Raw genomic sequence first — 20,355 nt, forward strand, 5'->3', positions numbered from 1 at the left:
GCTCCGAACCGGGGGCTTTGCTGACCGTGTGGCTGAGTTTCTCTGGGTCCCCGTCATCCGTGTCGTCACCGCTCACCCTCAGCCCCCGTGGGGGAGCCCTGTAAGGACAAGTGGGCTGTTCCTCGTCTGTGTGTGCCGGGGGCCGTGCAGACACAAGCCCAGGCCTTTCCCCAGCCCCGGGGGCCGCTCATTTAACACCTGAAGGGCTCCCAACTGCTGCTGCACTTCCAGGGTGTGGCCCCCTCCACCCGGTGGTCAACGTGCAGAGTGCCAGCCACCAACGGGCAGCTCCATGCCCACTGCCCACGGCCGGGTGTACCAGGACTCTGGAGAGAGGGAGGGGCCCTGGGCACGGCTCTGGATGCCCAGCTGCTGACTGAGGCTGGGTTAAATCAACAGCCACGTGGGAAGCTCCACACACATCCCCCCACCCCCAGCCCACAGCAGGCAGAACTGAACTCTGCAAAGATCAAAGGGCTCTTCGGTCAAGAAGCGCACACACCCAGCAGGTTACACGGCTTCTCTCTGAGAAGGTCATTTCATCCCTAATCGGAACCCAGGATGCTGACAAAGTTTCCAGATAAACATCACTTGGTAAAGCCCCGTACTTACAAGGAATGCTTCCCCACAAAGAAGGGGGACAAGGAAGATCAATGACCCACCTCCCAGAAGTGGTTTGGGGGTGCAGACAAGAGAGTTCTTCATGAGGTGCACATGAAGCGTGGTAATTACCGTGGTAATTACCATGGTAATTACCATGAGCGTGGTAATCGCCGTTCATCTGGACAATGCCACCTACCTGCCAGTCAATTCTTCCTCAAAGATGGAAAACACAAGTTCATCCTGTACCATTACTAACATGCTCTTTGATGGTGGCCAAGAAGACCTGGTGGGGTCCGGTCTGGGTCCTCCAACCCCCGCACCAGCATTTCACACCTTAGCACAGTCAGCAGGGATCAACGAGAAAATTATAACCCAGCATGAAACACAGGTATTGAGACTTTTGTTTCAACTGAAGACCCCGGTATTCCAAAATGTTTCCCCTCTGAACGTTAACTCTTTTTTGGAAAGCCTTTCCCTAAACAAAAGCAAAGACACTTAGAAATCCTGAACACTTTCCATGGAAAAAAATCATAATACTGTTTAAAAGACTGCCTTAAAGAAAATAAATGGAAATACGGGAGTCTGCCAATAACTACTGTACACATCAGGTTGGTCTGTTTGTTACTCAGCTTCGGTAGTTGTTAATGATTCAGATCTCAAAAATTCTAAGCGTCATATAAGAATGTTTTAAAGCATTTCCAAACGCTTTTTAGAACTACAAGAACAATGAATATTTTTGGTTCCAGAATGTTTTCCACTGCACTGTAATGAACAAGAAGCTCAGTGTTCAGTTTTAAACCAAAGCAGGGATTAAATCAAGAATTCAGTTTGAATTGTGTATCCATCTAAATACAACAGTGGAAAACATCGTAACTACAGGCAACGATCTCCCTCAGACACATCCTCCCACAGCTAACATTTAACACTTCAACTCTTCCAGGCCCGGAAACCTCCCAGAACTGACTCCTGCTCTCACTTGTGCCAAAATGTGTTTAATCAGACAGGAAGGGGAAGCATAAAATTCAATTTATAGCCTGAGGCCAATATATGAGCTCTGGTTTGAAAAATGAAAAGCTACTGGGGTGACCTAACCCACTCCAACCCTTCAAATAATTAAGACATTTAACCCCAAAGATAGACGTCCAACAAGGAACTACCATGCTCAGACTGACCGCTGGGCAAACACACAGAGATGTGTCTTGAGTCCGGGGGTCAGACAGCAGGCCAAGACACCACAGTGAAGGAAAGGAGAGGACCAGATGAAACGCTATCCCCTCCCTTCTCCTAAGGCGCACAGCTCTGGGCTGAGTCGCTGGGATTGGCTGACTCACCACCTCTCCACCTTGCCGTGGTCAGCCCGGGGGCTGGCTTTGGAAGGGCAACTGCCTGCTGAGAGGGAAAATTAGGAACACGACTCTCAATTCTGGGGCACAGTCTCACGGGTAGTATCATTTTCCACTTTTGAAGACTTTTCCCTAAACTGAAACAGGCAGGGCCACTGAAATCATTCAGCTGCAGATGAAACAGATTCCACGTTGCTTTTCCGTCCCTTCCAACAACGTATTACAGTTAGGCAATCCTAGAAGCAAGTCCTCTTCCACAGCCACGTCTGGAAAAAGGCATGCGGGGCCCTAGTACCCTTGGCAAATGTGTTTTCAGAGACACCAGAACGTTACTATGATACATTTCTCTGCTGGCCCTGCCGTTTATCACTGAAGAACTGCTGCTGCTGCTATAACCCTCACAACAGCCTTCTGACAAGTCCCCTTGGTCTTTAACTGGTGACAGAAGTCACACAAACAAAAAGCCACTCCTCGTACACACGTCGCGTGCACAGGCTGCCGCCCTCGCCTGGCACCCTACCCAGCACCAGCAGGTAGGATCAGAGCCGCCTGGGGGGACTGCAGCAAGGAGAGAGCTGGGCAGGAGGCTGCCAAGGGCAGGGAGGCCCCAAACCACAGGCAGCTCCGGGAAGCACCAGGGTCACACCAAAACACCACCAATAAGCAGCTGCTACAAAGACAGGGAGGTGCGAAGGGGGAGCAGGGCTGCGCAGCTGCACCGAGCAAGTAAGAACCCATATCCTCTCTGGGCCAGGCCAAGGCCGAGCAAGGGGCGGTCCCAGGCACCCAAAGCCCTCGACCCAACACTGGGAGAACTCTCCGACCCCAAAGGCGATGAAGTATGAGCCCTTCCGGTCCCTGAACTCGCCCCAGGACCTCGGGTGCCCATCCTCCAACGGACCCGCTGCAGGAGAGCAGAGATTTCAGGAACACCTCCCCCCCACCAGCCCACCCTGGGAGATCACCCACGGTGGGGGAGGGGAGCAGAAAAGCCAGAACCAGAGAAGTGGTCAGCCCTGGGCAGGGGGCGGAGCGGGGTCAGTGTTCCTTGGGTCGCTCAGGCACACTGTGGATGTCCGAGGCGCCTAGACGTGACCACTGGCCCCACCCCGGCCAAGACGCTCCCCCAGCCAAGACCCCAGCGCCCCAGCCCTACCGCGGTGCCAGCCGCCAGGGTCCGACCCCCGGACGCCTAGGGTGCCCCCAGGACTCTGCGCCCGGCTCCTGGGCACCGCCGCACCCAGACTAGGACTAGCTCTGGCCGCAGCGGACACGAGCCCTGGGCAGGCGGCAGGGACGCAGCGCCCGCAGTGCGACTGGCGCAGCTGCCGAGGAGCAGGGCGCGCTGCCCAGACCCCGACCCCACGGCCGGGGAGGGGCGCAGCGCCGGGAGGACCGCACCTCCGACCCCGCTGAGCCTGCGGCCCCGGGCGCACTCACCCCGCCACCGCCGGGCAGGGGACTGCCCTGCATTTGACAGCACGCGGGTGGGCACGGGAAAAAATGGGCACGGGACAAGGATGGGGACGCGAACTGGGCCGAGGCACGGATCGGTCCTGGGTCGGGAAGGCAGGGCCGGGACAGTGGGATGGGGACCCGCTCTGCACACACAAGGAAGGAGGGGTCCGTCCGGGACCCGGGAGAGGGACATGGGGGTCCCCTCCAGAACCTGGGGTAAGTGGGGAGAGGGTCTGTTCCGGATTGCGGAGGGAGGTTAAGAGGTACATTCCAGGTCCAGGATAATGGGGGGGGGAGAGGCAGAAGAGGAACGGGAGAGTCATCCCTGGTGTAAGGAGGGGGGATGGAAAGGTTTTTCCGGGACCCAGGAGAAGTAGGAGGGGGTCTGCTCGGGCGACCACGAGGTGTGAGCAGGGCACCACGCAGGACCGGAATGAGAAGGGAGAGGGGCCCATCTGGCAGCGGGCAGGCGTGGGGAGGGAGTGCACCCCGGCCCGAGGGTAAGAGCAGCAGGGGAGGTTTGGGACCGGGCGGGGTGGGGGGACCCGTGTAAGGGGGAGGGCGACGGTGTGAGCAAGTCGCGGAGTGGAGGGTAGGGTGTCGGCGGCACCACGGAGAGGCCGGTCCCGACCGGGAAAGGGGGTCTGCCTCGGCAACGAGGGACGGGTCCGCTCACCTTGGGTTTGTACAGCCACTTTCGGAACCTGTTCATCATCGCCGCGCCGGCCCGGCCCGGCCCCGGCGGCCCTCACCTCCGCAGCGCTGCGCCTGGGCCCGGCTGCGGCGCGGGGCAGGCGGACGCGGGGCAGGGCCGGGCCGGGGTCCCGCGCGGACCCGGGGCGCCGGGCGGGCGGCGTCAGGTGCGCGGAGCAGGTGCGCCGCCGGGAGATGCTCGGAGAGCTGCGCGCGGCACTGACCCGCAGACCGCGGTGGGCACGCGGACGCGCTGACTGACCAGGCACGGGGGCGCCGGCTCCTCGCGGCTCACTGACACCAGGTGCCTCGGCCGGCCACCGCCGCCCGAGCCACACATGCGCCGACGCGCCGCGAGCCCCAGGCCAGCCGCAAGCCACCGAGGCTGCCCAATCCGGTCGCTGCGCCGCGCCGCGCCCCGCCCGAGGCGCGCTCCCCCGCAGGCGACCCGGCGCGCCCGGAGGGGCCGAGAACTACAAGTCCCGATGGGCATTGCGGGGAAGAAGGGTCCCTGGATGTGGCGACCTTCCTGGGCTGCGGGCGCTGTGCATTCTGGGGGTTGTAGTCTCCCCTCGGACGGCTCCGGAGCGTACAGTGGTTGCTAGGTGACAACGCCCAAACTGCGCCCCAGCACCGCCCCTGCCCTGAGGGTTGCCGGGGTTCCGGCCGAGCAGAAGTGGAAGGGGAGATCCACTGCTATTCCCCAATCCCCTCGCGCCCGCTAGCCCTGCAATTTCTGTGAGGCGGGCGGTGGCGAGAAGGGAGGTTCCGGAGCGCCTGCGGAGCCCGCTGACAGGTACGGGGGGAAGGGAAGCAGGCGAGACCCGAAAGGGGGCCGAGGCGCGTCCCCTCAGCACCAACACCATCCACGTGCAACTTCCCTAGCTCTGCGGGCCAGTTCTCGTCTTTCTTGTTTCCCATCTTCTTGCTTTCGCTCACCACCTTTTTGGTCTTCTTCCCAGCTCCTTGACTAAAGTTAACGGTGCTTTTTTTTTTTTTTAATCGCCACAATAAACGATGCTTTTTAAAAAGATACTCTCCCGTATTCACTACTTCCCCTAGCCATGCCCTAATTTGGACCCATAAAAACAATCAACAAAATCTGAGAATCTATTAAGTGCTAAGCAGAAAGCTAAAAACAAGTGTGTGGTCTCACTTGAAACTCCCTCTGGTGCCTGAAGAATCAGGGACAAAGAGGCTGCTGCGCTCTGGCTGTAGGAGGGGACACTCCCCCAACCGCCTTGCGCTTTCCCCTGCCCCCACCCAGCAGCACTTCGGGTACGTGCGGATTTAGGGTGCACAAGAGGGAGGTAACTCTCTTGATAGAGAATTTATTCTCTGCTGCTCATGTTATCACTGGCCCAGCGTCCAGGTGCTCAGCTGGGCTGGACTCCCTGGCCCCTCTATTCCATTAGAGTCAACGTGAGTCTAGGCACCGGCAGCCGTCTGAGGTTTCCCTGAGTGTTGGCAGTCCTCCGGGTTCGTTTTTGAGGACCTGATTGATCCTCCCCACTCCCCTCCAGCTACCACCCAGTCACTGCTCCCCTAAAGAGCAGAACCCCTCCGGAGTTGCCTCTTATCTCCAATTCATTTCCACCTTTTCTCTCTTGAGCCTGCTCCAATCAGATTTTCACCCAGCCCGTCCTCCCAGCCTCTTTAACTAAGTCATACTTGACCTCCATGTTGCTAAATACAACTATGAGAGCTCAGCCCCGCCTCTTCCAGGAACAAGTGTCCCAGCTGAGTACTCCCCTCCTGGACACACTGTCCTTACTTGGCTGGAACAGGTCTCACTCTCTGCCTCTCCTGCTGTGGCTGCTCCTCTTGAGTCTCCTTGGCTGGCATCTCCTTGCTCCTCAACATCCTGACTCTAGAACCCCGGGACTCGGTCCTTGGAAGTCCCTCTATCCACCCTCTCCCTGGCTGACTTCCTGTGGTCACATGGTTCAATAAACAACCATTTTCTCCCGACCTTCCCAAACCTGCATCTCCAGCCTGAACCTTGCCCCGGGACTCTAGACCCTTTTCCCTGTTCTTTGCCAGTTGGATGTCTACCAGATTCCCCCAAACAAAACGTGTCCAACTGCACTCCCATTCATCCCCCATAAATCCTGCTCTTCCCCCAGCCACTGTTTCCAGTCTGAGAACTTGGGTAGACTCTCTGTGGGTGTGCCCTTGGCCTACTCCAAGTCTGGGACTGTTGTTGCTGCTCAGAGCCTCCCTTCCTATGCTTCCCAGTTTGAAATTGTGCTCAGGATGGAGGCTGACCTCAGGGAAATGGGTGTATAGTTAGGATTAGATTCAGCTTTATGCAACGAAAAATGTCAACATCATAGTGACCCAAACAAGATTATCGGTGTGTCCATAAAATAGGTCCATGGGGAGGCACCCCCAAAAGTCATCGGGGATCTGGGCTCCTCTAGCTTGCTCTTCTGCCATCTTTGCTTGTTTCCTTGTGATCCAGAATTGCTGCCTAAGTTCCTCCCATCACCTCTGGAGTCCAGGCAGCAGGGTGGAAAAGAGAAGAAGTATATGCTCCTCCCTTTCAAGGAGACTTTCTGGAAGTCTCAAACTCTTCCACTTCTTGGCATACCTAGATGCCAGGAAGGCTGTCGTCCCCCCACCCCCACCCTGTGCTCTGGGGCCCTTGGCCTGCCACCTGCTGTCACCTTCCTGGAAAATCTCCGGCTTCCCAGTCCCAAGCCTGCCCCTTTCTGGGCTCCCTCCCTGGGCCGGGTGCAGGGCCCACCCATCCACAGAGCCATCATTCTTCCTGGTTGGAGATGGGTTCCCTGAACCCTGGTGCCCAGAGTTATCACTGGGGAGCCCGAGGCTACCCTGCACCCCTCCTGTCCCTTCCTACGCGACCTGCTTCAGGGTGCCTCAGGAACCCTGTCTATCGATTCTGGGATATTCCCTTGCATTGTGTCTCTCGCATTTTCTGGAACTCCTGTTAATTGGAATTCAGATCTCTGGAGTGGTTCCCGATTTTCTTGGTGTGTTTCTCCTACTTCCTACATCTTCATCTTTTTCTGCTCTCTGGGAGATTTCCTCAGCTTTATCTTCTGCCTTTTCTATTTATATCTTTACTTCTGCTGTCATATTTTAATTTCCAAGAACTCTTTCTTTTCCTGCAGATGTTTCTTGGATACCGTATCTTTCTCCATCTCTCAGAGGTGGTATAGTTGTTTGTTTCCAGGTTTTTCCTGCTGTGTATGTTGTCTGCTTTCTCCTACTTCCTTTTTTGCTGGTTTCTGTTTCCATGTTTGGTGTCAGAGGCTCTCTGCAGTGTCTGGTGGCATTTGGCCTTCGTTCTCTTTCAAGTGATGGTGGGGGGGGACTCACTCAGTGGACCGTGATTGGCTGGGATTGGCCATCTCATTGGTGACCCCCAGTGTCAGTGTATGTGGCTTTTGTTTTTTCACTCAGTCTCCATCCTGGAGGGCCTCGGTCTGGGTGCTGCCATCCAGAGCCATTCCAGCTTGTTGGGTGGAGAAGAGGTGCCCCTGCTGTCCCCAGGGCACTAGCAGCCTGGCTTTGCCAATAGCTGGGGCGCAAGAAGCCAGCAGCGTGGTGACCCAGGGAAACTGCTCAATCAGTGTGGAACAAGGGGGGGGGGGGATGAGAGAGGAGCTCCTCTCTCATCCAGGGGGCTTGGCCACCCTGCCCTGAGGACAATTTGGGGGTCACCTGTTAGAACCTCTTCCTGGGGTCCCATTCCTACCCCAAGCGGCTTCTCCAGGGTCAGCCAAAGAAGGGCTCTGAGCAAGCCAGTCTCCTGGAGCTTGTCTGTTTCTGGAATGCTCAGGCCTGGCCAATTACCAGCTATGCATCCCCTCTGGGTGCTGGTTACCTCACCTTTAAAATGGGGGTATTGAATGTGGTGACCCGAGGATTCTTCTTGCCCCAAACTTTTGTGTTTAGGTCCCCCTCTCCCTCCGAGCAGGGCCTGCTGAGTCATCCACCACCAAACCCCAGCTGGGCTGAGGGCCGCTCAGGCTGACTCACGAGATGCCTCCACTCTCTGGCCTGGCCTCTCCCAGGGGTCATCCCCACCCGCGCACAGCTGGAGGGCTTGGGGGCACGTGGGGCGGCCAGGGAGCCTCCAGGGGCACGGCAGAGAGGGCTGCTGGGGCTATGGGCGAGTGGGAGCCTGGGGGCGGGCTCCCCAAGGCCTGCAGGGACACAGTCCAGGAAGTGGGCCTGGGGTTCCCCCCGCCGGGGTCCCCACTTCCCTCCAACACTCCTTGTCCCACAAGGTCCCAGGCTCCCTGGTGGACCTCCTGTCAGTTTGGTGAAGGTCCTTCGCCACCTGCCGAGCTGACAGCCCAGGGCGCATGGAGGGCGTGACCTGTCACGGTTTGCTTCTAGGGTCCCACCTGGGAAGATGGCCTACTATGGAAAATGCATTGAAACTGTGATTAAGCTACTGGACCAATTTAAACCTGAGAAGGACAGTCCCGAGCAGTTCCTGGAGGCTGCGGCCACCTCCCTGCAGGTAAGGTCCGAGTGGTGGCTCAGGGCTCACGGGGAGGCCATAGCAGTGACGCCTGTCAGGTTTTTTGGTTTTTTTAAAATTTATTTATTTTACTTATTTATTTTTGGCTGCGTTGGGTCTTCATTGCTGCTGCGCGCGGGCTTTCTCTAGTTGCGACGAGCGGGGCTACTCTTTGCTGCTGTGCGCGGGCTTCTCACTGCAGTGGCTTCTCTTGTTGTGGAGCACGGGCTCTAGGCGTGCGGGCTTCAGTAGTCGTGGCACGCAGGCTCAGCAGTTGTGGCTCGCGGACTCTAGAGCGCAGGCTCAGTAGTTGTAGCACACGGGCTTAGTCGTTCCACAGCATGTGGGATCTTCCCGGACCAGGACACGAACCCGTGTCCCCTGCATTGTCAGGAGGCTTCTTAACCACTGCACCACCAGGGGAGCCCTGTCAGGACCTTTTTAGTTTCATTCCTAACAGCCGCCTTCCTTCCTTCACGAGGAGAGGCCCAAGGCGAGATTCCCAGCTAGCCAAAGGCTTACGTCAGCTCTCACTCTGAATCTCGGATGCCCTTCAGGGATGGGACCCCCTCTTTGCTTCAGGAGGCACTCCTACCTCCCAGAATGTACATCAGACTACTCTCGTGACAAGGGAACATGGGCGCCGTCACTCGGGTTGCGTCTGTGGGGTCGTCTCACCCTCAGGCGAAGGTGGACGGGAGTCAGCCTCACAGGCACCTCAGCCCAGCACCCTCCACTGGGGCACGTCTTCGTCCCCCAGGGCAGGGATGTGCGTGGGGCAGAGGGGCCGCACCTGGAAGAGCTACTCGGCCCTTGTTCCCGTGCCCCGGGGGTCCCTGTCCTACCACAGCCCACCCCACTTCAAGCACATGCAGAGAGACCCTGGGCTGAAGTCTCTGGGCCCAGGTCTGACCTCGCTGTAGCACCTCGGAGGCCTCCCTGTGACTTGACCCCGCATCCGTCCGTCCATCAAGGACAGGTACCAGGAACAGGGGTACGCGTTGCCGGGGTGCCGCCTTCATGACTCCGGGCCGTGGACTCCGTTGGACGGGGCATCCAGAGGAGACTAAGTCCACCCAGGCAAGCGCTCGGGGATTGCCACTCGGCCTGCTGCCCCCGTCCCCCTCGCCTGCGCCCCCGGAAGGAGGAGCAAATGGGGTCTTAGGGGATGTTCGCCATGAATCAACAGCTGCAGCCTTCCCTTACTCTGCTTAACGAGGCCCGTGAGCGGCTTTGCTGGCCCTGGGATGTGACTGTGGCCAGGCCCCACCCCCATACACCTGCAGGGGTGTGGCCTCTGCTGTGCTGAAGACAGACCCACCTTCCCTTTCTCCATCAGCCGGCTTGTGGTGCAGCAGCTGGAAAACCTGGTTGGGAGGATGGGGGGCAGGGCCCCGGCAGTGCACGCAGAGCTGGGGAGTCTGGAAACCAAAGCCTCTCTCACAAGAGAAAGCTTGGGACCGCTGCCCCAATCCCTACTCCCCTGTGTCATTCAGAAAAGGATGTCTCTGCCAACTGGAGCCTGGCAGTCAGCATGGACTGGGGCATGGGCTGCACCTCCTCAAACCCTCCCCTGAGACCCTAAGCATTGGGGGGGAATGATGAAAACAGCCAAGGCCAGGCCCATCCACAACCCTTCTCTTTCCCAGTCTGAGCTGGCCTTGCACAGCTCAGCGCAGCCCCATCCCGGCCGGCCCGCCCCTCCCCACCTGCAGGCCCGGCCCCTTTGTCTACTCCTTCTGTCCGTCCGGCCTCACTCCCCTCAGTGGGTCTTTCCCATCACCCACAGCTGCTATGCATTCCCTCAGCCTAAAAAAAAAGACCTCTCTACTCCAATTCCCTGTGTCACCCACGTTTCTCACCCTCCATTTCCAACGAGACGCCTTGGTGTCCTTCTCTCTGTCCCCAACCCCGGCCCCCCAGGCCCTGCCAGGCATCCCTTACCACTCAGCAAAAATGGTAACGTCCTTATTTCTCCAGAATAATTACTGAAAGTGGGTTTGTTACAACAAATAGTTTGGGATGGGAATTCCCTTGTGGTGCAGTGGTTAGGACTCTGAGCTTCCACTGCAGGGGGCACAGGTTTGATCCCTGGTCAGAGAACTAGGATCCCACAAGCCACGCGGCACAGCCAAAAAAAAAAAAAACAAAGTAGTTTGGGGATTTTTTTCCCACATCCGATGGATTATTAATAGTAAATGAGCCCTAGCTGTCACCGGTGAGCCATGGCATGATGACAGACATGTGCAAGGCCGTGGGGAGTGAGGCACCATGCCAGCTCGGCCCCCAACCCAGCGGCGCCCTGAGTCTTCCAACGGGGCCATCTGCGTCTTTGAGATGTGCCTATGCTGGACGGACGGAGAAGCAGCTTCTTTTAGAGATGCACCTGTCTTTTCCATCCCTTCAGAAAGCCATCCTAAGTCCAAGTGGAATGGTACACTGGAAACTGACACAGTTTGGACAACGTACCTTTACGTCCAGCTGTCAGAAAACTGGTGCAGTACACCGATCTTGTTAGGCCAGGGCTCAAGACTGCCACCTGGCAGAGAATTACACAGCACATAGACCCACTGGCAGAGAGTCCCGGGAAGGGCGGGGCTGTGGATTCAGCTGGGTCCCCCAAAAAGAAATGTTGACGTCCTCACCCTAGTTACCTGTGAATGTGACTTTATTCCGAGATACCATCTTTGCAGATATAATTAATAATCTCAAGATAGGGAAAAGTCCAAGGATTTGTGGATTGGGGGCAGGGTGTGGTGACTCTCCCTCTCTAGACTGAAGCCTGGGAACCCCTCGCCTCACACACACGCCTCACACACGCGCACGCGCGCACACACACACACACACACACACACATACACACACGCAGAGCAGCCTCCCAGCCCTCTGACGGGGTTCCCTCGGGCATGGTCCCGATGGCATTTCTGCACAGAGAACATATGTCAGTGGGAGAGGATTTGGTCTAAGATCAGAAAGGGATCCATTTACCGTTGAGAGAAAGTTCTCCATCAGCAGCACGGTGCGCGAGGGGGGCTAAGGTGTAGGGAGCAGCCTCTCCAGACGCCAGTCTGTGGAGTGGTTGTAGAAACAGAAGTGGCCTGACGTCTGGGAACAGCACTGAGGACCCGGCTGGGGGCCTGGAGCTGGAGAAAGGACGGAGGGCAGGAGGGGGCGGCACCAGCGACAAGGCACTGCTGCCAGCCAGCGCCTGGCCCTCAGGGGGGGAGCAGGAGGGAGGAGGTGCTTCCCACCCTGCCTCCCTCCTGCCCCAGGCTTTGCCCACCCTCACTGGTTAATATCTCTTTGGAACAAGCGTCATTTCATTAGTTCACCACCTATAAGGGGGATGGAGCCTGAGGGCGTCACTCCTCCGGGCTACCCAGCACCACGGCTCAGGCACCAGGACCACCAGGTTGGGTGTAGGAACGTCCAGAGAACTGCCCGGGCCTGCAGGACAGAGGTGAGGTGTGATGGGCACAGCAGGCAGCTTGGGGTACCCAGAAAGCCCATGAGGTCTGAGTAGCCCTTGCAGAAGTGTCTGGCCTTGAGAGAGATTCCCTGGGGGTGGGAGGAGGGGAGAGAAGGAGATCCAGCCACTCAGAAAACAGTGGGCAGGAGGGCAGGTGAGCTCTGAGCAGGGGAACAAAAGGCTCAGCCCTGGGCTGGTAGGAGAGGTGCCCGGCAGCTGGTCAGTCAGACAGTCTGGGGGTGAGGCAGGGGTGGGGAAAGGCTGGTTCCCCAGCCCGAGTGAAAGGGGTGGGGGGGAGGGTGGGCAGGGAAACCGGAATGGGCTTGTGCAAGAGGCTGGGGGAAAAGCAGGAGTGGGTGGAGCCTGGAAACACCAGCCCAGGTCCCTGCGGGAAGGCCCAGGGTGGCAGGGTGGCGGGGTGGCAGGGTGGCGGGGTGGCAGCGGCCAAGTCCCAGAAAGCCTTGTTTCACTTTCTAGTCCATAGTGTCAGAGAAAACCTGGGCTCAGGAAATATTTTTTATTTTAATATATTTTTTAAATACCTGATATGTTGACATCAAAGATCCAAAACCCAAAAGGTTCCAAATGGTACCAGCGGGGGTCTCGCTCCCACACCGGCCCTCCCAGGAGACCAGCGGCCTGTGGTTCCTTCCAGAGACCGTACAGGCCTGTCTTGCATAGATAATAGATCTGGAAAAATTTTGTTTAAGCTCTCAATTTTACGTTTAAAAGTTATATATAATTATATATGTATTTTTAAAATCTATTTCAAAACGGTAGCGCATTGTAACACAGTCCTGCCTTTGCTTTTTTCACTTAACGAGATATCCCGGCGACTGTTCCACGTTCTTATCGTGAAGCCATAAGCATCCTTCTGTCTGGCTGTGCCGGAGCCGTCGCAGCCACCCCCATGGACGGGATCACGGCTGTTTCCAGTCCTTAACTGTTGCAAATCACCGTGGGACTGACTGGCCCACTTGTCCCGCTGCACCTGGCCAGATGCGCCCAGGGTCAAGTCCCAGAAAACACACGTGCGAGAGCATTGGCCCTCATGATTTCAAAAGATCTTTCCAGTTGACCCTCCACAGAGACCTCCACGTTGACACTCTGTCTGGCAGGTGGGGAGTGCTTGTTCCCCTATGGCTTGCTTACGTAGCGTGCTAGCAAATGTTATCTTTGCCAACCAAATAGGTGGGAAAAGGCAGTTGGTGTAGTTATAATATATTCTTTTTTTTTTAAGACAAAACCCATACTTTTATTACAGTTTATTTATTTATTTTTGGCTGCGTTGGATCTTCGTTGCTGCATGCAGGTTTTCTCTAGTTGGGGCGAGCGGGGGGCTACTCTTTGTTGCAGTGCACGGGCTTCTCATTGCGGTGGCTTCTCTTGTCACGGAGCACGGGCTCTAGGCGCGTGGGCTTCAGTAGCTGTGGCTTGCGGGCTCAGTAGTCGTGGCTCGCGGGCTCTAGGGCACAGGCTCAGTAGTTGTGGCGCATGGGCTTAGCTGCTCCGCGGCACGTGGATCTTCCCGGACCAGGGCTCGAACCCGTGTCCCCTGCATTGGCAGGCGGATTCTTAACCACTGCGCCACGAGGGTAGTCCCTCTCCTGTTATATTTTCATGAGTATTTCTTTTTCTGAACTATTGCTTGGACCTGTGTCTGTTAGGAAACAGTATTTGGCTATAAGAACACCAGGAAAGCAGTGGCTTAAAGAAATTAGAGGTATCTTTGCTCACATAAGCAGTCTGCACGTAGGCAGTCCAGGGTGGGTCCAGCAGCTCTGTGGTGCCATTAGGAACCCATTCCCCTTCCTGTCTGCTTATCCAGCCTTAGAATGTGCCCTTTGCCTTGTGGTCACAAAATGGCTGCCCTACTCCAGCACTGCGTCCATATCCCAGAGAGAAGAGGAGAAGGACAAACAGTATAAGGCAGGCACCAGCTGAATCCCCCTAACTTTCAAGGCGCTTTCTTGGAGGCCACACCTAGCAATTTGCCATCAGATCTCATTGATTGGAGCCATGTGCCACATCAACTAGGGGCCTGGAAAAGTTTTAGCTGGGCACGTTGCCTCTCCCAACGAGACAGCTTTCTCTTGTTAGGCAGGGGCTAGTGTGGGCATCCGGCAGCCTCAATTTCCTCTGCCTACTTTTCTGACTTCGGTCTTTGCGTCACTGATTAGCATGAGGCCCTGTGTATTGGTGACATGAATTTCAAACCCTGGGTTGCAGTAAGAGCGGCGTCCCGGCCCCAGCCCCTGGTCTAGCTCTGTCCTTTCCCTGTGGCTCCAGCAGGCAAGCTGGGCCTGTGAACTCTGAGGACCTCTTGTGGGAATCACTACAGGTTGTGAAGAGCTGGCAGGCTGTGGGCCTCTGCTTCCCCTGCCCACAGCCCAGCCCCTCCCCAGGACTGCCCACGAGACCCTTGTCGGAGCACTTGCCGCTCTCCCCAGAACCTGCCCTGGTCCCCAGACTCAGGAGTGCTGAACTTGACCAAGGCCCAAGAGTGTATCAGGAGCTCAGAGGCCCTTGGGTGTAGCCCTCTGGCCTCAGTGACTAAGGCTGGCCCAGGACTCGGGGTTGGCTCCGTGCTGGGGCCTCCTCAGTGGGGTCCAGGCCTCACCCTGCCTTCTGTGCTAGCCTGGCCAGGAGGACCTGGCCTAGGGCTCAGTGCCCTCTGACCTGCATGTCACCTCTGGGCCTCGGTCTCCTCTCTGTGACCTGCTGGCCTGACCTTCCCGGCGGAGAAGACCTGGCATGCGGGCCAGAGTGTCAGGTCCTGGCTCCTCACCTTCCCAGACCCCTGGGCCGATGCAGCCCTGCCTGACCCCCTCACCGCGGGCAGGTGGCATCCTGTAGCCGCAGGCTCAAGGCTCTGGCCTTATTAAAAATACACATTCACCCCCCCAAACACAGACGTTCAAGTGAACGAGAAGTGGAGCTGCTGTTGTCTGAGCCTGGGAGGCCGGGGAGGCTGTAGGCAGGCATCCCACGGTGCCATGCAGCCTCAGCACGGGCAGCGCTGACTCAGGGCATCCTCCGTGCCAGCCCTGCTGACGCACTGCTTTCCGAGCTGCCTGTTCTGGGCCCCCCGGGCTTTCTCTGACCAGTGCAGTAAGTTAAAAGCAGGGACTGGGGCCCAGCTGGGGCTCGTGCCCTCTGGTGTGGGCACAGCCCAGGGGTTAGAGGAGCCTGAGGGGGCTCCTCTCAGGCAGGAGGCAGGAGGCAGGATCCTGGTTGCTGAGACCAGAGCTGACCCCGAGGCAAGAGCCCCCCACCTCCCCTCCTGGCTGTGCTCCGTAGGGAGGAGCCTCCACTCTGTGCCCCGCCTGCACCGGGACATCACGGGGTCCCCACGGCCTCCCACGGAGGCAGGATGCTCCAATCCCTCCCTCTTGAGCGCCCAGATGACATTCCAGCAGGGAAGGGGCAATAAACCCGGTGTGCGCTGCCCGCCGAGGGGGCCAGGCTGTGTCTGACCCTGAGGGGTGGTTAGGGATGCCTCCCAGGCCAGGTGACATCTGAGCAAAGACCTAATGGGAATCGGGGAGCAAGTGTGCAGGGAAGAGCACTGCAGGCAGAGGGAACAGCCAGCGCCGAGGCCCTGAGGACACGTCCCGCGTATTGGAGAAAAAGAGGGCAGCCGGTGTGGCTGGAGTGGAGCCAGGATGGGGCGGAGGCCGGGGTGGGGGGGGCGTTTTTGCGGTACGCGGGCCTCTCACTGTTGTGGCCTCTCCCGCTGCGGAGCACAGGCTCCGGACGCGCAGGCTCAGCGGCCATGGCTCACGGGCCCAGCCGCTCCGCGGCATGTGGGATCCTCCCGCACCGGGGCACGAACCCGTGTTCCCTGCATCGGCAGGCGGACTCTCAACCACTGCGCCACCAGGGAAGCCCATTGCCGGCCCTTTTAAGGACCCTTTGTGGAGTGTTCTCAGGAAGGACAGACACGATCTGACTTTCATTTTACAAAGAATTGCTTGGCGGCTGGCGCGTTGAAAATACACTGAGGAGGAGAAGCGGGAGAGCAGCTGGGACCCCATAGCCGGAGCCGATGCCTGGGACGGTGGGGTGGGCATCAAGGGCTTGGTCTGAACGGTGGAGCAGGGCATTGTGTTTACGGAGCCGGGCAGGCGGGGGAGGGCAGGTCTGGGCAAAGCCCATGGGGTCAGACACCCAAGCAGGGAGGTAGAACAGGGGCAGAGAGCGCTTCCCGAAGTCCAGGGAGAGCCGCCCGCGCTGGCGCACGTTTGAAATCAGCACGTGTCAGCCTTGGCAGCCGATGAGTTCACCCAGGGGACAAGTGCAGATAGTGGAGGAGAGGAAGAGGAGCCCGGGAGCGGAGGTCAGAGGTCAGAGGTCAGGTCGGAGGAGGACGTCATTACCCCGGATCAGATGGGGTCCCCGCAGGAGCCCAGAAGCCACTCGGGGCACTGGAAGGGCAGCTGAGTTAATGTCGGGCCCGGCCTCTGCCGAGGGAGGAGGGGAACGTCACCCCACTCGCCTCCCGTCACTCCTGCAAGTATGTCTCACCAGCAGAACCCAACTGTGCCCAGAACCCCCCCAGAAGTGGCTGGAGAAGGCGGCTCTCAGGCCTTCAGCCCCTGAGGTGCAGAGACTGGGAGGGAGTGAGAATGATGCCGTCTGCCCGCCGGCATCCAGCCACCCCGCTCACACGCGTGGGGTCCGGGGCTCTCCGAGGTCCTGGGCTCGTCCAAGACCCCTCAGATGACCTCATTACTCTGTTGTTTTCTTAGAGTAAAGACAAGGGAAGAAATCACAGAGGAAAAGGTAGATTTGACCTCAAAACAAAGTAAAAACGGGACTTCCCTGGTGGTCCAATGGTTAAGACTCTGTGCTCCCAATACTGAGGGCACAGGTTTGACCCCTGGTTGGGGAACTAAAATCCCACATGCCACATGGCGCAGCCCCAAAAAAAGAAAACAAAGGAAAAACCTCTACGCTCTACATGCTAAAAAATGTTTTATGCAAACTTAAAAGGAAAATTACAAGCTTACGACAGATAACTATCACACTAATGACCATGTTAATTCCCTCAATATGCAAAGAGCTCCTAAAAATATTATCCAAATAAAAAAGGTTAGCCAAGGATATAAATTGATAATTCACAGAAGAGAAATACAAATAAATGTCCAGTAAATGTATGAAAATTTCATTGATAATAAAAAATTCAAAATAAAGCAAGGGAATGCCAAAATTTATCTAATAGGTTGTCCAAAAAAATTTGGGGGGAGGAGGGGAATGATACTGCTAGCAAGAGTTTATTTTGATGTGTTTTACATCTGTTGGGATCCCGTTCTACATTTTCAGTTTTACACGGTATTAAGTATTTTGTCATCTTACTATAAGTTTTCCAGAAACTTCATTGTTATGGCTGTGTCCTACTCACCCACAACACGGAGAGATCGTATCTGATTCCCTGTGTTGACATTTAGGCTGTTAATACTTTCAACCACTGCATGTACCGTTGCCCTGAGCTGCTTGTACATGGATATTTTCTGCTTTTTGTCCAGTTTCCTTAGATTCCCAGAAGGGTGGTTACTGGATTAAAGTGTATGGAAAATACAAGTCTCTTAAAACATATTTCCAGATTGCTTTCCAGAAACACTCACCAGCACCGTCCCACCAGCCCTTCTCATTGCTGCATTGGCAACATTAGACATTCTTTTTTTCTTATTGTCAAAAACTTAACTGGTTTTTTGAATAGGTAACATGTGACACACACAGGTCACAAACCCCACAATATTCCAAAGAGTAAGTAGAAAAAAGTCAGTCTCCGCAAACACTAATTCCCTCCCCCAGAGATTTTCCTTGCTTGGTTTTTTTTTTTTATTGTGGTAAAATACACATGACATAAAATTTACCATCTTAACTGTTCTTAAGTGTACAATTCAATGGCATTAAGTACATTCACGTGTGACCATCACCACTGTCCGTCTCCAGAACCTTCTCACCTTCACAAACTGAAACTCTGTCCACATTAAACAACAGCTCCCCACTCTCTCCCCCTACCCCCCGCGCCCCCCCTTCTACTTTCTCTCCTGGGAATTTGAATCCTCTAGGGGCCTCATATGACCAGAGTCACACAGGACTTTTCCTTCGGGGTCATTTTCCGTGTTTATTTCCGTCTTTGCCCCACCGCACTGTCACCGCCCAGGAGAGCCGGTGGGACCGATTCCTGGGGGAGGACCTGCAGGGTCCGAGGGTCAGTGCTCCTGGGGGCTGGGGTGCTGCCCACTGCTCCGGGGGGCACTGGGGACCCCCACATCGGGAGGTGGCTGCCCTCTCCCCTGGCTTGGCCGGCGGCCCCCTCCCGAGCTGTTTCTCCTCCAGACCCTGAGCCCCCAGGAGCAGGCGTTCGTCATGGAAGTTCTGTCCGGGTGCCTCGAGTACCGGAAGCTGCTGACCATCGTGGTGGACGCCTTCTATGTGCGGGACGGCCGGCTCTGCCTGTGGACCGATTACAGCCTCTTTGAGGGTAGGTGCCTGTGGCCAGGCACGGTGTGGGGCCCTGCGGGCCAGGCCCTGGCCTCCTCGTCAGCCGCAGGCCCTCGACAGCGATGGCGCCCCCCACCCCCACCCCGTATGAGACGACGTCATTTGTACTGTTGTATCAGGTTATCGTTTTCACGTGGGCCCAGATGGAGCGCTTGCCTCTGGTCACACGCCCTGCTGGAGGCGGGCGCCTTCAGCTCAGTTCGCTGCACCTGCAGTGCACCTGTCAGGCCCTTAGCCTCTGGCTGACTCCCCCAGGGTCAAATGCCGGGGGCCCAGGGCGGGGACCCCCATGTCCTCCTCCCCACTCTTGCACCCTCTCTCCTTAGTGATCTGCTACCTGGCCACTTTCCAGCTGGAGGAGCTCGGCTTTCAGCTCTTCTGTAGCATCATGAAGTCCCAACCCGTCCACAAGGTGTGCAAGGTGAGCCCCACCTGCCCCAAGTTCTATTCTTAAACCCAAGGTCAAAGGTCTGCCCCATCTGGCACTGACCTTTTACCTTTCTGGCTCACTTTAATGAAAGAAACTGCTGGGTTTGTTCTGTGTTTAAAACGAACCCATACCCTCTCTTTGCTGCAAACGTGCTCTTTTTGTGCCTGGGGAATTTGTTTTCCGTTCCTCATGGTCCGGTGGGTGGTAGCTGCTGGATGCTAGCTGTTAGTCACGACACGGAGTCCTTGCCTGTGCAGTCCGGGCCTCTGGAACCTTCTTGGGCTCCTCTGACTCGTGACCAAGCTCCAGGCCCAGGGCAGCCTCTCCTTCCTCCAAGAGGGGCTGTGTGGCTTTGCGGGGCCGAGGGAGCATTTCTGAGTGGGTCTGAGGATTGGTACCCTTCGAGAGAGAGCCTGCAGGAGCCCACCCCCCTGCCCTGCCTGGGACCACTCCTGTGGCTGTCTGTTTCCTGTGCAGAAAGCCCAGGACTCCTGGGCCTTGGGGCCCGCAGGACCACGAATGAACCTGAGGGTCCTGCCCTCTGCCGGCTACTCCCACAAGGCATTTGCTGTGGGCCCGGCTTCCTCCGCAAGCAGCTCTTGCTTCACCCTCACAATGACCGGGTAAGGTCACTCCTACGGGCACTCATCCCACAGTTGAAGAAACTGAGGCACAGAGAGGTTCGGTAACTTGCCCAACGTCACACAGCACATGAGTGGCAGAGCCAGTTCTTGGACCAGGCTTTCAACTGTTGGCTCGCTCCTCCTTACTTGGCTTGGCGGGGGGGTGATGGACACACACACAGTCACCAGACCAGGACAGGGACTCTCTGGAGAAGAGCGGGGAGAGCTCAGGCCCCAGGAGTGCTTTGGGGCCTCTCTGGAAGGAGGCTGCAAGCTCTGCAGAGGCAGCTCAGGAAGGGTAGGGTAGGAGCCTTCCCACTGCCCCCGCCTGGGGAAGGGGAGACCTGGAGCAGTGACACTTGCCAGGACCACAGGCCCCAGAGATCTGCACCCTCCCCCAGCAGGTAACCTGAGGCAGCATGTTATTTTTTTTTTTTTTTTTGCGGTACGCAGGCCTCTCACTGTTGTGGCCTCTCCCACTGCGGAGCACAGGCTCCGGACGCGCAGGCTCAGCGGCCATGGCTCACAGGCCCAGCCGCTCCGCGGCATGTGGGATCCTCCCGGACCGGGGCACGAACCCTTGTGCCCTGCATCGGCAGGCGGACTCTCAACCACTGCGCCACCAGGGAAGCCCCAGCATGTTATTTTTAATGACTCGTTTTTCTGTCTACATACAAATGTAAGCAACTCACAATGGGTAAATATTTGCATAGTTATCTTAAGCA

At 57.0% G+C, this 20,355-nt stretch overlaps 2 protein-coding genes across 7 annotated transcripts in view; one reads left to right on the plus strand and one right to left on the minus strand.

Annotated features, from left to right (window-relative positions):
• ZFYVE28 (zinc finger FYVE-type containing 28) overlaps positions 1–4,436 on the minus strand; it is a 111,402-nt gene extending 106,966 nt beyond the window's left edge. Inside the window, exon 1 of the mRNA XM_067734875.1 lies at positions 4,081–4,436. Coding sequence (XP_067590976.1) covers positions 4,081–4,119 — 39 coding nt within the window. The 5' untranslated portion in view covers positions 4,120–4,436. The remainder of the gene's footprint in view (positions 1–4,080) is intronic.
• Positions 4,437–4,688: 252 nt separating this feature from the next.
• CFAP99 (cilia and flagella associated protein 99) overlaps positions 4,689–20,355 on the plus strand; it is a 40,548-nt gene continuing 24,881 nt past the window's right edge. For 2 of the 6 annotated variants that reach the window (XM_067734881.1, XM_067734885.1), the window contains exons 1-4: positions 4,690–4,893; positions 8,469–8,595; positions 18,413–18,557; positions 18,904–18,998. In XM_067734881.1, coding sequence (XP_067590982.1) covers positions 8,485–8,595; positions 18,413–18,557; positions 18,904–18,998 — 351 coding nt within the window. In that variant the 5' untranslated portion in view covers positions 4,690–4,893; positions 8,469–8,484. Of the gene's footprint in view, positions 4,894–8,468; positions 8,596–18,412; positions 18,558–18,903; positions 18,999–20,083; positions 20,310–20,355 lie in introns of those variants that run through there. The other 4 variants (XM_067734879.1, XM_067734880.1, XM_067734883.1 and 1 more) reach the window with 4 other exon arrangements.

This window comes from Pseudorca crassidens, chromosome 4 (assembly GCF_039906515.1).
Source record: "Pseudorca crassidens isolate mPseCra1 chromosome 4, mPseCra1.hap1, whole genome shotgun sequence".
NCBI lineage: Eukaryota > Metazoa > Chordata > Mammalia > Artiodactyla > Delphinidae > Pseudorca > Pseudorca crassidens.